General features: G+C 32.4%; 1 protein-coding gene across 10 annotated transcripts in view; it reads left to right on the top strand.

Annotated features, from left to right (window-relative positions):
- The window catches only part of LOC147064815 (superoxide dismutase [Cu-Zn]-like), a 71,180-nt gene that overhangs the window by 43,799 nt on the left and 13,185 nt on the right, over window positions 1–14,196 (top strand). For 7 of the 10 annotated variants that reach the window (XM_085958096.1, XM_085958099.1, XM_085958100.1 and 4 more), the window contains 2 exons: window positions 3,827–3,891; window positions 5,908–6,108. In XM_085958096.1, the coding sequence (XP_085814222.1) occupies window positions 3,835–3,891; window positions 5,908–6,108 (258 nt within the window). In that variant the 5' untranslated portion in view covers window positions 3,827–3,834. Of the gene's footprint in view, window positions 1–3,826; window positions 3,892–5,712; window positions 6,109–14,196 lie in introns of all 10 variants that reach the window. The other 3 variants (XM_085958093.1, XM_085958094.1, XM_085958092.1) reach the window with 1 other exon arrangement.

Here is a 14,196-nt window from a genome sequence, read left to right on the forward strand (position 1 = left end):
TAGTTACTTAGTGCGTAATACTCACCACAAATTATTATTAAATATCCACCTGCCTTGCTATTATCCAAAATCATGTTAATTACGTCAACTAACCACAAAATGACACAGAAATTGCTAATAGGTCGTTTTATTATTGATTATATTATTATAATTTATAATATAGTGTTGTGGGTAAATATATTAATCACCACTTATTGTTATGATAAATAATATAATTAAAGTATTGAATTTATTTAAAATCTTAATGTGACAAATAGTTATTATTATCAGTCAATCGTATGGCTGCAGTATCTTATGGTTATAATCTACTTAATATTTTTTTAATTAATATTTTCAGACATATGTACTTAATTGTAATCATTTAATATTCTGAAGTCTAGTTTAGATCAACATGCATCTGTCAGTGAACATATAAATATTGTATGTTGTATAAAAACTGTCACACATTTGAATTCCGATGTGGATGGAAAATATATTATGCAAATTTACTGACAAGTGTGGTCATATTGGATTTTTTTTACTGTTTCACTAAAATTGTGACACGTGGTCTTGTGGAATGTTTGTTTTGATTAAAGCGCGCAAATTTATACGGTGTAGAGTCTCCAAACAACATTTAATTAAATGGAAGCGTTTGCACGTGTAGACATGCATTGAGTTTTAAATAAATGACGTGCATTAATATTTTGTGTAGTGGTGAAAGTTTACAAGATATTACATATTTTTTGCGGGCAAAATATTATGTATATTGGTCTGGAACTGACTTACAGTATTTGTTGACCTTCTGTTGTATTTTTTTTACTATAATTAAATTTGATATAATAATATATAGAAATACTTGTTTTTAAAACTACAATTATCATAATGCTCTTTGCAATATATTACTCTTATTGTAATTATTTAAAAAAAAATAATAATAAATTATACACTACACAGTGCTTATTATTTATTAGAAATAACACTTTTTAATGTTTATTTATAGTTTTATTTGTACTTATTCCCCAATATATCAACATATAAAAACGCACGCATAATTTCAACATCTATATAAAACCGATATAATAAATATATATAATAATATAATATGTATTGTGGGAAAAATGTGGGACAAATAAAACGATATATAAACATTAAAGTATTTGCTATTTATAATAACATTAATAGCATGTCGTTCTATCAAGAATTAACAGTGAACATAATTATGTAATAAAAATAATATATAATCCTTGTTCCTTCGAAAGTAATCAGTACGTAATCACATCCCGAGAATGAGTGTTGACATACAATTTAAAATAATATGATTTTTTAATGCTAAAATTAACCTTAAAATGTTATTTTATAATCTACACGTATTGTGATAAATCTGTTAATTGAATATTATTATGTAAAAATAAATAAATTATCATAATGAGTAGGTACGTATTCTGATTGTAGGTTGTAGGTGTTTAGTAATTATTGTTCTGAGTATTTTAGTAATTTCAACATAATTAAGTTATTTAGATAATAATAATTGTATTTTCCCGGTATTTTTCCCGGTAATAGTAATAGTATTGACGATCGTTACATAACCGTAACAAAATTATTATAGTCCCCACCCAGAAAAATCCTCAAAATATTGATATTAGTGTTGTAATGCAATATTCTTACATTGTTATGATAAATTCAAATTTTCATACTTTGTGTATATTGTAAATAAATTATCAATAGGTAACTCAATTTTAACAACATTGCTAGGCAAGTTTTAATTGAATTTTTAATGGCTAACTAATATTATCTGCACAAATTATTTGTGTTCTTAGTTCAATGAAAACAAAGTATGACGGACAACAAGTTTAGTGTGCAATATGTGTGTCATTACCACACAGCCTTACTCCATCCTTCGCCACAGGCTCGATGAACGGCCTCCTCAAGCCTTCTTCATTATTTTCTTGTTCTTCACTGCCACGAACTTTAATAGTTCGTCAATACAGAGTAGGTCGACAAGCCTCACTAACGACTGAATTAACTCAGCGGTTATCCTGTTTGCGAGCTTAGTGTCCGGCCCATCTCCATTTGAGTGTTTCGGTATAGTCGTATACATTTGTTTTCTCTCCCATCCATTCCATACTTTTTCTATCTTATATAATTTATATTATGTATCATTCTGTATTTTACCAAACCGCTGAACCTATTTTTGTGTTTGATGGAATGAATAACAAACTCGGGTTCCAAGATGAGTGTAAAAATATTTTTTATTACAAAAAAAAAATGAAGGCTAAACGAGCGAGCAAGGCCAAACTAGTGCACCTACTTGTAATAGTTAGGGGTTATTCTCCAAACGTCCAACAACTTTATGGTCAAATTAAATATATAATAATATGTAGTTCAGTTAAAATTATTCTTAAATACATTCGCGATATACAAACTTTACGTGAGCTAAATCTCGTGATGATTTTGTTTACCAATAGTGAATATCGTTATAGTACGTATACCTACCACTTATTTCCCATGGTACGAGAATTACTTTCACTAGCTAGCCTTGATTCAATCACTTCTTGGTACCTATTTATAACTTTATAACACTTACGCGTTTATTAATTGAGACGGCATTTACTTGGTAGAATTAAATTATACAACAGTGTGTGGACATATAAACTGTTCAAAAGATTCATTGTTTATTTAGTGATAATTTATTATAATTTATACAATGTGTTTATCACTTGGTATTTACTACATTTATAATATAACGATTTTCCTTCACCCCCTCTACCCGATTAATATTTGGATTTTTTCAATTATCTTTTCTACACTATATAGCTCCTTTCCTACCCCCAGTATACACAATATTGACAATAATTATTACAACGTTACATTTAAGCACTAAAGTAAATTTTGATACTCTTACTGTTAGAAGAGAGACCCAAGAGAGCGAAAGACTTTATCAATCAGTCTTTATAATATTATGGAAAATATCGGGTGTTAAACTTATTTACTTTATGGAATATATTTATTATAATCTAATTATTACTATACTGTCAACCTATGTGTTTGAACATTTTCTTTTCTGTGCTAGAAATAATACGATTCAACTGCCTACGATGGTAATTCTAGATAGAATTTTTAAATGTATATGTGACCAAAATTTCTTTGTTTTTGTTTTGAAATTTCTAAGAAGACTGTATAGCAACAGTTTTCCAAAACAAAACAAAAAATGCATTGGTTGTCACAATAATATTTTATCGAAATCCACCATGGTTTGGAAGAGCCGTAATTATTTGTGTAAATATAATACGGGCAATATATTTTTTTAAGTTAAACTAAATACAATTGACCAGTGGCAGTGATGACCTGAATTTTAGACAAAATAGTAAATAACAAACTCGAGGTGTGTTGGTGTTTACATGAAAACTGATTATTAAAATGCTTAAAGTTGTATCGCTATATTTATTTATAAAAAACGAAAAATTGTTATAAAATCCCTTATCAATTCAAAACAGTACATACTTATTACTTAGGTATCTATATATAATATATTAACTTTAATCAATCCCGTGGTTTAGTAACGCAAAGGCCTGACGCACTGATATATTTTGAGGACAACTAGGTACGTTAAAAATAACTTTAACTAGTAAATGAATTAAAATAGTTAGTATAGGTGACGTTATTAATCTATATGTATATTTAATATACTTATGTAAACTTTCAGTAGATTTTAGTTTAGATTTTGTTATAAATTAATGCCTTTATGACTATTTGGAGGTACCCTTTTGTTTTCTGGCGAATCGGTTACGTCATTTGGGTCAAAGGAAACCGCCGCTGATTTTAATGCTTCATTTTATTTTGTTCACAGATATCAAAATGCTCCGATTTGCTTTCTTCGTATTGGGCGCTTGCGCTCTTGCCAATGGCCAATATGTAAGTACTTTTCAAAATTTTACTTAATCTAACAAAAGCTTTAAAAGAAATTATTTAATAAAAAATACTGTGTCATAATGTGTAAGAACATTTTAATGTTTAATCGAATTTCGAGTGTTATTTTTAAACTACGAAATCAACGTAACAATTGAACTTTAACGAAAAATAATGGATTACAATTAAAACTGCTGAATAATATTATAATATTTTCGTAATCAATAACTGTTTAGTAATAAGAAAATCAACAACTTATTATTTAAATATATTTTATTAATTGCTTGTTTATGATTTTGAATATATCAATACATACTTTAAAAAAACTTATACTAGAATGTCACAGCCTTCTGCTTTACGTTAATAAGACAGAAAATAATCATTATTAAAGTCATCGGTAAATCATTTTGTTGCAATACATTATAATATAGAAAATATAATTATACACAATAAGTATTTTTTAGTTTTAATTGAATTACTTAAGCCGCATTTAGACCAAGCGAGCGAATATTTGTTCTTCCCCCACTCTAGCGAAATTATTATGCTCGTTCAACAAGCGTTTAGGTACGTCAAGAGAATTTCGCTGGAGTGTGGGAAGAACAAACATTCGCTCGCTTGGTCTAAATGCGGCTTTAGATACCAATATACCTGTCGGTATAACAAAACAAATAACATCCGCTTAAAGTTGAATTAATAATGCATCTGTAGAAATGAAGTACCCACATCAAATATGCATGCACTTGCGTGAAAATATACATGTTAATAACACTACCCTGATAATGCTCAAATATGTTGCATTAACCCTTAGATGCCTATCGTAGGAACACACAATAAAACGACTGAAAAAAATCGACCAAGCTAATTTGATTGAAATCTATTTCGAACGATTTATAATCGAAATTGAAACAATCAATCATCCGTTTTGGTTCAAACAAACGTATCTGATTTCATAGTTATTGATTTTTTTTTTAAATAAAAGTAGGCTAACGAAGCCTGGATTAACTTTTTCAAAAGGCGCTCGGTTTAATTCTTGTGGAAATTTTTTGTTTAACAGAATCTTTGAATCTATAGATTTATCCGATTATTCGCCTGTCTACACTCAACTCTAAGAATTGCTTTTTGAATACAAGAATAAAACGCCGGATTGAAAATATTTGTTACTACAAAAATCAGTTACGTTCAAACGATTCCAAATGGATGTGTAAATTAGCAAATTGCCGTTTTATTAAGCAGCGCACACACCGAGCCTCAATCGCTAAACACTATTATATCGGCCGAATTAGTTATTACTGTTGGTGTATTAGACTCAATTGATTTAACTATAAGTCTCCGGGCGTAAATATTAGCTGGAATTTAACTATTCTCACTTTTAAAAAAACTTACATTTTTGTATTTGTGATTAATAGATAATAATGCTTAGAATTTTCCCTCTATGTTATTGTACATTTAGCAAAACATACGGTAATATACTAGTCATTGTTTTCTCATAATACACAATACTGCGAAAGCCTGAGGAGATACATATTTGTATTTTTACCCCTTTCTCGTAAAGTTTGAGTGAATGAATAGCTAATAACAAATGTACGCTGTATGGTGTATATATTATTAAGCAGCATACATAATGCAGAGTTCATATAGCATCAATAGTTTAAAAAAATCGGCCGATAATGTTTATAGCGATTGTTGCTCAGTCTGTATGTCGCTTCCAAAAAAATCAACACACGCTGCTGTTAGCTGCATCCGCTTCCAGGACTAAACTAACGAGGATTTGGTGATCACTGTCATAAAGTGTCAAAGAACACCGATTTGAACCGATTTTTTGCGCAGCACTATTATCAGAACCAACAGCCAGCACCTCAGTTTTACCAACAGCGGGCACCTCAGGTTTACCAACAGCCGGCACCACAGTTTTACCAACAACCGTCACCACAGTATTACCAGAACCCCAACCCTCAGTGGTCAGAACCGCGAATGTACTATAACTATGATATGCCGCAAACACGTCAAGTATACTTTAACCAGATGCGGCAAGCCATCGTGAGGCTGGAGGGGCCGACCGTCAACGGGAATGTGACCTTCACGCAGCAGCAAGAGAATGGGGAGGTCCACGTGGAGGGAACCGTGATTGGACTGCCGCCAGGAAAGTATGGATTCCACGTGCACGACAAGGGAGATCTCACCGGAGGATGTCTGTCAGCTGGAGGACATTTCAACCCCACCAATGTACGTATAATTAATTAATTATAAAATCATTCATTAGGAGTCATTTCCGGATCAGATCACAGTTCACCGTGACCTATTGTACCGGAAACAGATGGCCGTATTGGGATTAGGATTAATTTCATGTCTAAATAAATTACGTAATACAAACCACCGGAATGCAAGAGAAATATAGAAGAAAATATATGTAAATTAGAAATACAATCTTATCGTACATATTTATATAGAATTCTGAATAATTCAAAAGTAGGTTAGCCAGTAGGCGCTTGTGAAACGAAACACGCGTATTTTTATTTCGATACTATACGGCCATCAGTTTTTGGTACAACAGTTAAATATGATGAATTGTGATACGGCAAACTGCATACATACAATTTACCGTCGTTCAGGTTCATGAGATCACCAAAATTATCGCTCCGTTGTCTCGTGGAAAAAATAATTTGGCCATCTGAGCTAGATAGGCCATAATATAAAAAAATATCTAACCCTCTGATTTTTATGAAATATACATAAAATAACCATGTTAATATTTTCGGAAAATTATTGAGCGCTCCGGTTCGTAATTTTTTTCATTTCGAGCTCTTTAAATGAATCAATCTAATTGCCGGCCACAGACGGACAGTTCTCGTAACAGGTTGAACATGCCAGTTAATAACCATACAGTTATCTTTGGTAGATAATCTGCTGCGCCCATAGACGGACACTTTTCGACCTTTCAGATGTGTGCCATGTTCAAACTGCCAGCGACCTCCCACTCCCGTGTTTTTGTAATACTGTTGGAATTTCAACTCACCGAAAGTTTTCGGGTGACGTTAGCTAGCTGTGTCGTAAAGTAGGAGTAGCTGGCGCGATTTGGCGGCAAATTTTGACAGTTCTGTCATAATTTTCTAAGTTCGTTCGATAAGAAGTATATTATTTTTGTTGCGTATTCTTTTGCTACTCATATTATATAATTACGAATATTGTGAAGTGTCAACTAGGTACCGCAAACAATATTTATTGTGTGTTGTTAATATGTCTGTACCAAATTAATATATTATATTATTCAAAACCAATAAGTAAATTGTTTTGGTGATTGAATAAAACATATTACATAAATTTAATGTATATAACCCTGATTTAAATAAAACAATACATATGTATTTTATCTTAATTAAATTTTATTAAAACAACAATTAGTATACTATGAATAATTTATTCAAAATAAAAGAATCTGGACATATATTTACACAAACAATAAATTGTAATCATAATAAATCTAACAAAGTAAAAATATTCGTAGATCAATCGTTCGTTCAAGTATACCCTACTTAAAACTAATTTAACACATGGTACCCCTGTGTATGATCTCGGCGAACATAACCTCCATAGTTTTTGACACTTGATCTGCCACAGACAATAACTGTACGTATATGGGCACGTCTGTTGACAGTTCGACAGATTTAAATGGGGTAGTTAAACTGATCTGTGGTGTGTCCACTAACGTACAGTTATTGAACAGTTATTGTCTGTGCCATGTGCAAACTGCTACGAAAACTGTCCGTCTATGGCCGCCTTATAGGTGTAGAAATGCGGTGGTTTCGTTAAAATTTGTTACATTGTTGTTCAATTACGCGACGGTGACGACCTTAACGTGTTTGGATCTTCGCTTACACTTTCATTCGATGTCGCAATATTTCTAGTTGAGCTTTCACAACGGCGATGCACATGCATTGGTTTGTCAATAAATTTTTTTCACGTATAAATGCGACAAAAAGTCGTAATACAATATTATCTATGTATGCGCTGTTTAACTGCGTAACGATAAATAATTAATTTATCACTTCTCTAAATAACATTTCTTACATAATATATAATCGTTTTAAGTTTGATAAAACTAAAATAGCGATACATTCAAATCATACATGTATTAATTAGGTCACCTTTATTATTTAAAGACGTTTATAGTAGATGCGTGCAATAAGGAAAACAAGAGAGCTTACTGTAGACGAGCTTTACTTAGTTATTAATATTATGTTATGAATGACTCTTATGAGGGAGCCACAGTCGTTAATACTTTGGACGCTGAAGACGCACCTGGCGCGTAATGACCAGGCGGCCGATCGATGTAATTAACGTGCATTTTAAAGGTGGTAATTAAAAAGTCATTATCTAGTCAGCAGCTAATATAATTAATTATAATATTATAGCACCTTTACACGTATATGGATTTACTGCCAGCAATAGCGTGTAAATATAACGGTTTAGGGCTTGCGCAGACAGAGAGCGGTCGGAGTTCTGCGTTCAACCGACCGTTGACCGCTAACGTTCAGGGACAGCAGACAGGTGGCGGTCAACAATAAGCGTTCCATTTGTTTACAAACGTTGTACTGACACAAGCGCTGCATAAGCGAGACCGCTATATTCCGACTGCGAGTAGAAGTGAGAAAGCACCGCTGTTGCGTACTCACTCCCCCGTGTGGTTTCGCTCTATGTTGTGTGACTGCTCAAATTCCTATGACGGGACTGGACGGGAGGTACGGCGTTCTTTGTAATTCCGGGCATAGAACTCCAGAACTCTAGCGTTCCAATTGACCGGCGCAGTCTGACCGCCGGCTGTGTACCCATACAGTATGAAGTCCATACAGTACAAAGAACGCCGAACTCCGAACGCGGAACGCAGACCGCCTGACCGCGCTCTGTCTGTGCAAGCCCTTACACACAAAAATGCCGATTGTCGCACCGTTCTCATTTTACAACTGCCAACGAGACGCGTTTGTTGTTGTTGGGTACATATTTGTGTGCTTCGCGGTGTAATTTGTATTTTTTCCGGCAGGTTCACGACGATTGTTCTACCGCATTTACGCACATGCCGCGTGAAAATTCACAAGCCGCTAAACTTTTTTGATCCATGCATGCACGACAGTAATTAGTGCGTATATTTGCATTTTATTGTTATGGTCGTGACAATTATATGTACTGCCAGCAGTAAATCCACGCGTGTTGTAAACGGGCTATTCTGACATACTTAATGTTGTAGTCCCCCTTTGTCCACTCTAAAGAATAGTTTGTTACTGTATATTGTTACTGTATATTGTTACTATGATAATAATTGGCGGAAATATTTACCAGGGCGCGTGTATACACACTATAATCTAATACTATCGCATCTGGTAGAATAAACTTCTGTCAAAAATCTTAACCAAATAACCAGCAAGCCTATTATACGACTGAAAAGGTCGCCTGCAGCTAAAATGCGATATATTAAAGAGTCATATACGTATATTTAAACAGCGTTTTTTATGTGTAATCAATGTAATCATTAATCAATGATTGGTCCTTGATACAACATAATGTTATATAAGATAGAGCCACAGAAGAGGTATGTATTACACACTGTAATGTAATGAGAATGACTAATGTGTATCCATTAGAGCGATTTGACGATGAAATTTGTTATAATTAGTATAAAAAATCATACTAACCAGTGCAGTGCTCGTAAAATATTTATTATCAAATAAAGTAATAATACATTGATATAATATGGAGTTTTAAATTTAGATTAATTCATTATATGTATTACATTTTCATTTGACATTATAGTAATTAGTATAAAATTATACTTTCGTGATATGGATGTTTCACAACAATTATCGATCAAGTCCATCAAAATGGTTCCTGAGATATTTTGACCTAAAGTTAAAACTTCTTTTGTAAAATTCAGGAATGTTTTCACTGCATATACTTGCCATATTTTGATAGTGCATGGCTCAATTTAAATAAATAATCGAAACATAAAGTATATTCAGTCCTTATTAATATTAGCAAATAAATGTTAGCTAATACCTCTTTATACTGCTGAAGGAACCGTCAAAATGAACATGATTCATATTCAATGCGATGTCTTATCAATACTAGTATTGCACATTTATGCGGAAAATTGTAGAGCTGCGATTGTGATATTAACACATAATATAGAAATCTGTTTTATCTAGTAACTAAAACAAGAAAATCGAATTTTATGAAAATTGGTCTTGATCCATAATTATTATTGTGAACCACCCATATGTAGGTACGCATTTAAGTACGAGTATATTAGTAGTTTGACAAATACGCATAGGTATAATAAAATACCTACTTTACTATATTTCTGTAGTTAAATGTTAGACGGAAAAACTTGCACCTTGTATTAAAATATATTATTTCAAAACGTCCTAGTTTCAACGTTGTTATTTTTTGGAAAAGCTTCCAAAATTACGGGCTGAATGTAGCTTTTCCGGCTATTAACTTGTTCAGTCGCACCTTACTTTCAAAATTAACATAGGCAGGCAGTTTTTCCTAGAGATTCAGGTCAAGGAAACAATGATAATTGATCATTTTATGACAGAATTGATAAAATCACACATAAAACAATGTGTAGGAGTAGACAGAAAAAATAGAACAGTATTTTACCATATTATGTTATGAGTGTTATGACTATACTGATGAGTAATTTATTACGTGAAAGCAATGAGACAATGTGTTTTAATGATATTTCATATATTAGAGCAGGGGGGGGCAAACTTTTTGGATGGAGGGCCAAATTCAAGAATTATAAATGAGCGGCGGGCCGCAAGTAAAATACCATTTTTAGATATACACTATTTATTATCACGAAAAATAAACATTACAAAAAAATAATGAGAAGAATGAAACTGATGTACCTTTTTTAACATTTTTTTAAATTCATGTGTTAATTTTGTAGTTGATATTCTCAAAGCTGCTTCTAAATGGGCATCGGAGATATTTGATCGTAAAGAATTTTTATTGAGGTTCATGATCGAAAATGTTTGTTCACATATATAGGTTGATCCAAAAATAACGAACATTTTTCTTGCATAATCTTTAAGTTGGTCGAAATTGTCTGAATTAAGGGCATTGTAAAATTTGGAGATTTCTTCACGACGATGCAATTCTCTTAAATCAGTGTCACACTGCAGATCAATAATCTCAAGTTGTAGCTCTGTTGGCACACTATCAATATGTATTGAAATCGATGTTCAACGTAGAAAATAGTGGTTACATAGTATGAGACGAGACGCAAGGAAGACGTACTGAGATAATACATTTACGAAACAAGAAATTCTTCAAATTTTAATCTATTGTCAATATTTTTTAAAAAATATATAAAAAAAAGTTATTCGTAATCAGAAGTACAATTAATGATGGCGGGCCGCAAAAAAATACCCGGCGGGCCACATGCGGCCCGCGGCCGCAGTTTGCCCCCCCCTGTATTAGAGCAATATGACAACAATAAAATAATGTAACACGTAATGATCATTGTCTTACTCTACTTTGCACGAAGTGAATATTGATTTTTAAAATGAATAATGATTGTACCGTACCGCCTTTTGAATTTACTTGACAGAAGTTCTCTGATAAATAAATAATAAAGAAAGAAAAACATAACATACCGGGGCCATTCGACACTACGTGTTGTGTTTTGGATTGTATCCGAACATGTTAAAGAAACCCATCTTCTATGAACCCAACCTAACCTAACATAGATATGAAGGTTAAAATGTTATTAAGAGGGTACTTCAGTGAAACGCTAATAATTTTCAACAGTAGGTGCAACGAAATTTCTCACTAGTCGCCAATCGGGGACCGAAAGTCGAAGTGTCTGGACGTCGATTTGTTTTGTCGTGGCGTCGGATGAAAATATTCTTAAATCGTGTAAAGATGACTTAAAAAAGAAATCATTCAATGAATATACTATTATTATTAGTAATATAACAATAAACACAATATTAAATGGACGCATGTTGGATTTTTATGACAAATTATATTTCGTTCGGCACGCGTCATTTGCACAATCCGCGCATCGTCTAGCCACGATCTTTTTAGACCATGCCTCAGCTGAAGTATAGCCTTAAAGCTTATGATTAACTTAGCTGCAAGTTATTCCGCATCGCAGATTTATGGCTAGTAAAGATCACACTTTTGCTGTGAGCACTGTTTGCCAATCAAATTTAACTTTCTCGCAAAATCTTAAGAACAAGAAAACGAAGACGAATATTATCTTTTCTGCAATTACCAATTCATGTATACTAAAATCGTAATTTTAAATATAGTAGGTGTAGTGAGAAACCTTTTAATTTTAGAAGGCCGCTGTAAACATCAGTTAAATATTATACATTATTTTGTAACAGTCCAAATACTAACTGACTTATAAAAAAATGGAGAGGAAAAAAATTGCATTCATCAAAAAGGCCTCACTTACTAGGCTACAAGGCCACAGGTATGTTATAATCTCTTTGAATGCGCGATAATAACATTCATTTAAATATTTTAAATTCATCTTTTCACTTTTTACCACGTTCAAATATGTATGATGTTATTAATCATTATACTGATATATATATATATTAAGTATATATATTTTTTTCTAAATTAAACGATATCCATTCTATAGTTAAGTTATTTTATTAACTGTGGAAATAGACTTATATTTTATGATTCGTAGTATTTAAGGTGCCTGTACAAAGGAAAAGTTGTCATAATAATATGTAATTAATATTTTGATGGATTCGGAACGAAATCCGAACGTGCCGTGTTGTCGATTATATAATTTTGTCAAATCGAGTCAGTCCACTGCTTTAAGCTGAAATACTTCGACATGTCCTCAGGCCAACCGTCTGCCACGATCGCTCCCAATCGTGAAAAGTCATTTTTGAGTAGCTCCCTGGAGTCGTGACCGAATTGGAACAATTCTTATTTTTGGGCGAAAATTAACGAGAACATACGAAAATATCCGAATTAATCTCGAGCTTCCATTAAATTATGAAATGAATACTTGACGTTATTCATTATTTTAACAGACAATAATAATATCCTAGTAAATACAATCAGCAAATAATGCATAATGAGAGAAGACTGTTTAGTGTTGCCGCCAAATTGACCAATAGATTTTTTTTTTGTTAACTTATTAACCAATCCGATCAAGCATCAACATGATCGAGTTGGTAGCTGACTCGTTAATGTAATTGGTATTTAAAGTCGACCATTGTTCACGACGATCGTTGAATCTGGTTGTGTTTGCGACTCTGCTGGTGTAATTAGGCCTTTAGGAACGTCTTGAAATAATTGCGACTAAAAAGTCACCAAACATGTAGATCTAATTCTAATTATATAACTATCATGAACATTTTCTAAATATCTTTTTGTCATGGCAACAAATTGTAAGTATAAATAAATAATTCCAAACACCCGAAAATCTTTTAAAATACCGTAAAGCGTTTATATATACATTTTATGATTGATGGATTATTGATTTTGTTATATATATTATTCATTTTTCTCGGTAAAGTTCGTTGACAGGGGTCATTCAACCCGTCAAAATGTTCGTTTCCGATCACAATCTAAATACCTACATAATAAAATATGTAAATCCCGGCTAATTTCATTTGTAAACGATCAGAAACCAATCCACACAAAATAATACGTACGTGACTAGGTACGTAACCTTGTGACGTATTTCCTAAAATTTAGTAAATAATATTTTATACATTAATATTGTTCACGTTTCTATTACATAACTGTTAAGCAGTGTACATCAGTGGCGAAGGGTGACTTTTGGGAAGAGGTAAGCTGTAGAGATCAGAGAAAAATAGCACACTTGTAAGGTATACTTACAGGAAATAAGAAGATAATACTTACGATATTAGTACTGATGAATAATAATATGTGCACACTAATGACAACGCCACACTGAATCGTTGAAATTTCAATAGCTCACCGATGCGAGCGATGAGTTTAAAATATGTATTTTCATAAACATTCATACACGTAACATACGCCCAAAAATATATCATTGGTGGCTTTGAAAAAAGCCGTTGTTGTCATTTTGCCATTCAAAACACTTCAAGATATTTCAGTAGATAATTAATATAAAGGCTTACTATATGATCATTTGTACTCTAAGTCAATTCGTCTGTTTTTCTGCAGAAATTTTTTTAAAACATCATCATAAAATGTTTGCCCACGTTTTAATTTAATTAATAATTCTTTTTCAATAGCTATAATTGAAAGATTCGATAATCTAGTTTGATTTTGAGTATTTCGACAATATGT

This window comes from Rhyacophila brunnea, unplaced genomic scaffold, assembly GCF_057557595.1.
Source record: "Rhyacophila brunnea isolate RB1 unplaced genomic scaffold, BYU_Rbru_1.0 scaffold_7, whole genome shotgun sequence".
NCBI lineage: Eukaryota > Metazoa > Arthropoda > Insecta > Trichoptera > Rhyacophilidae > Rhyacophila > Rhyacophila brunnea.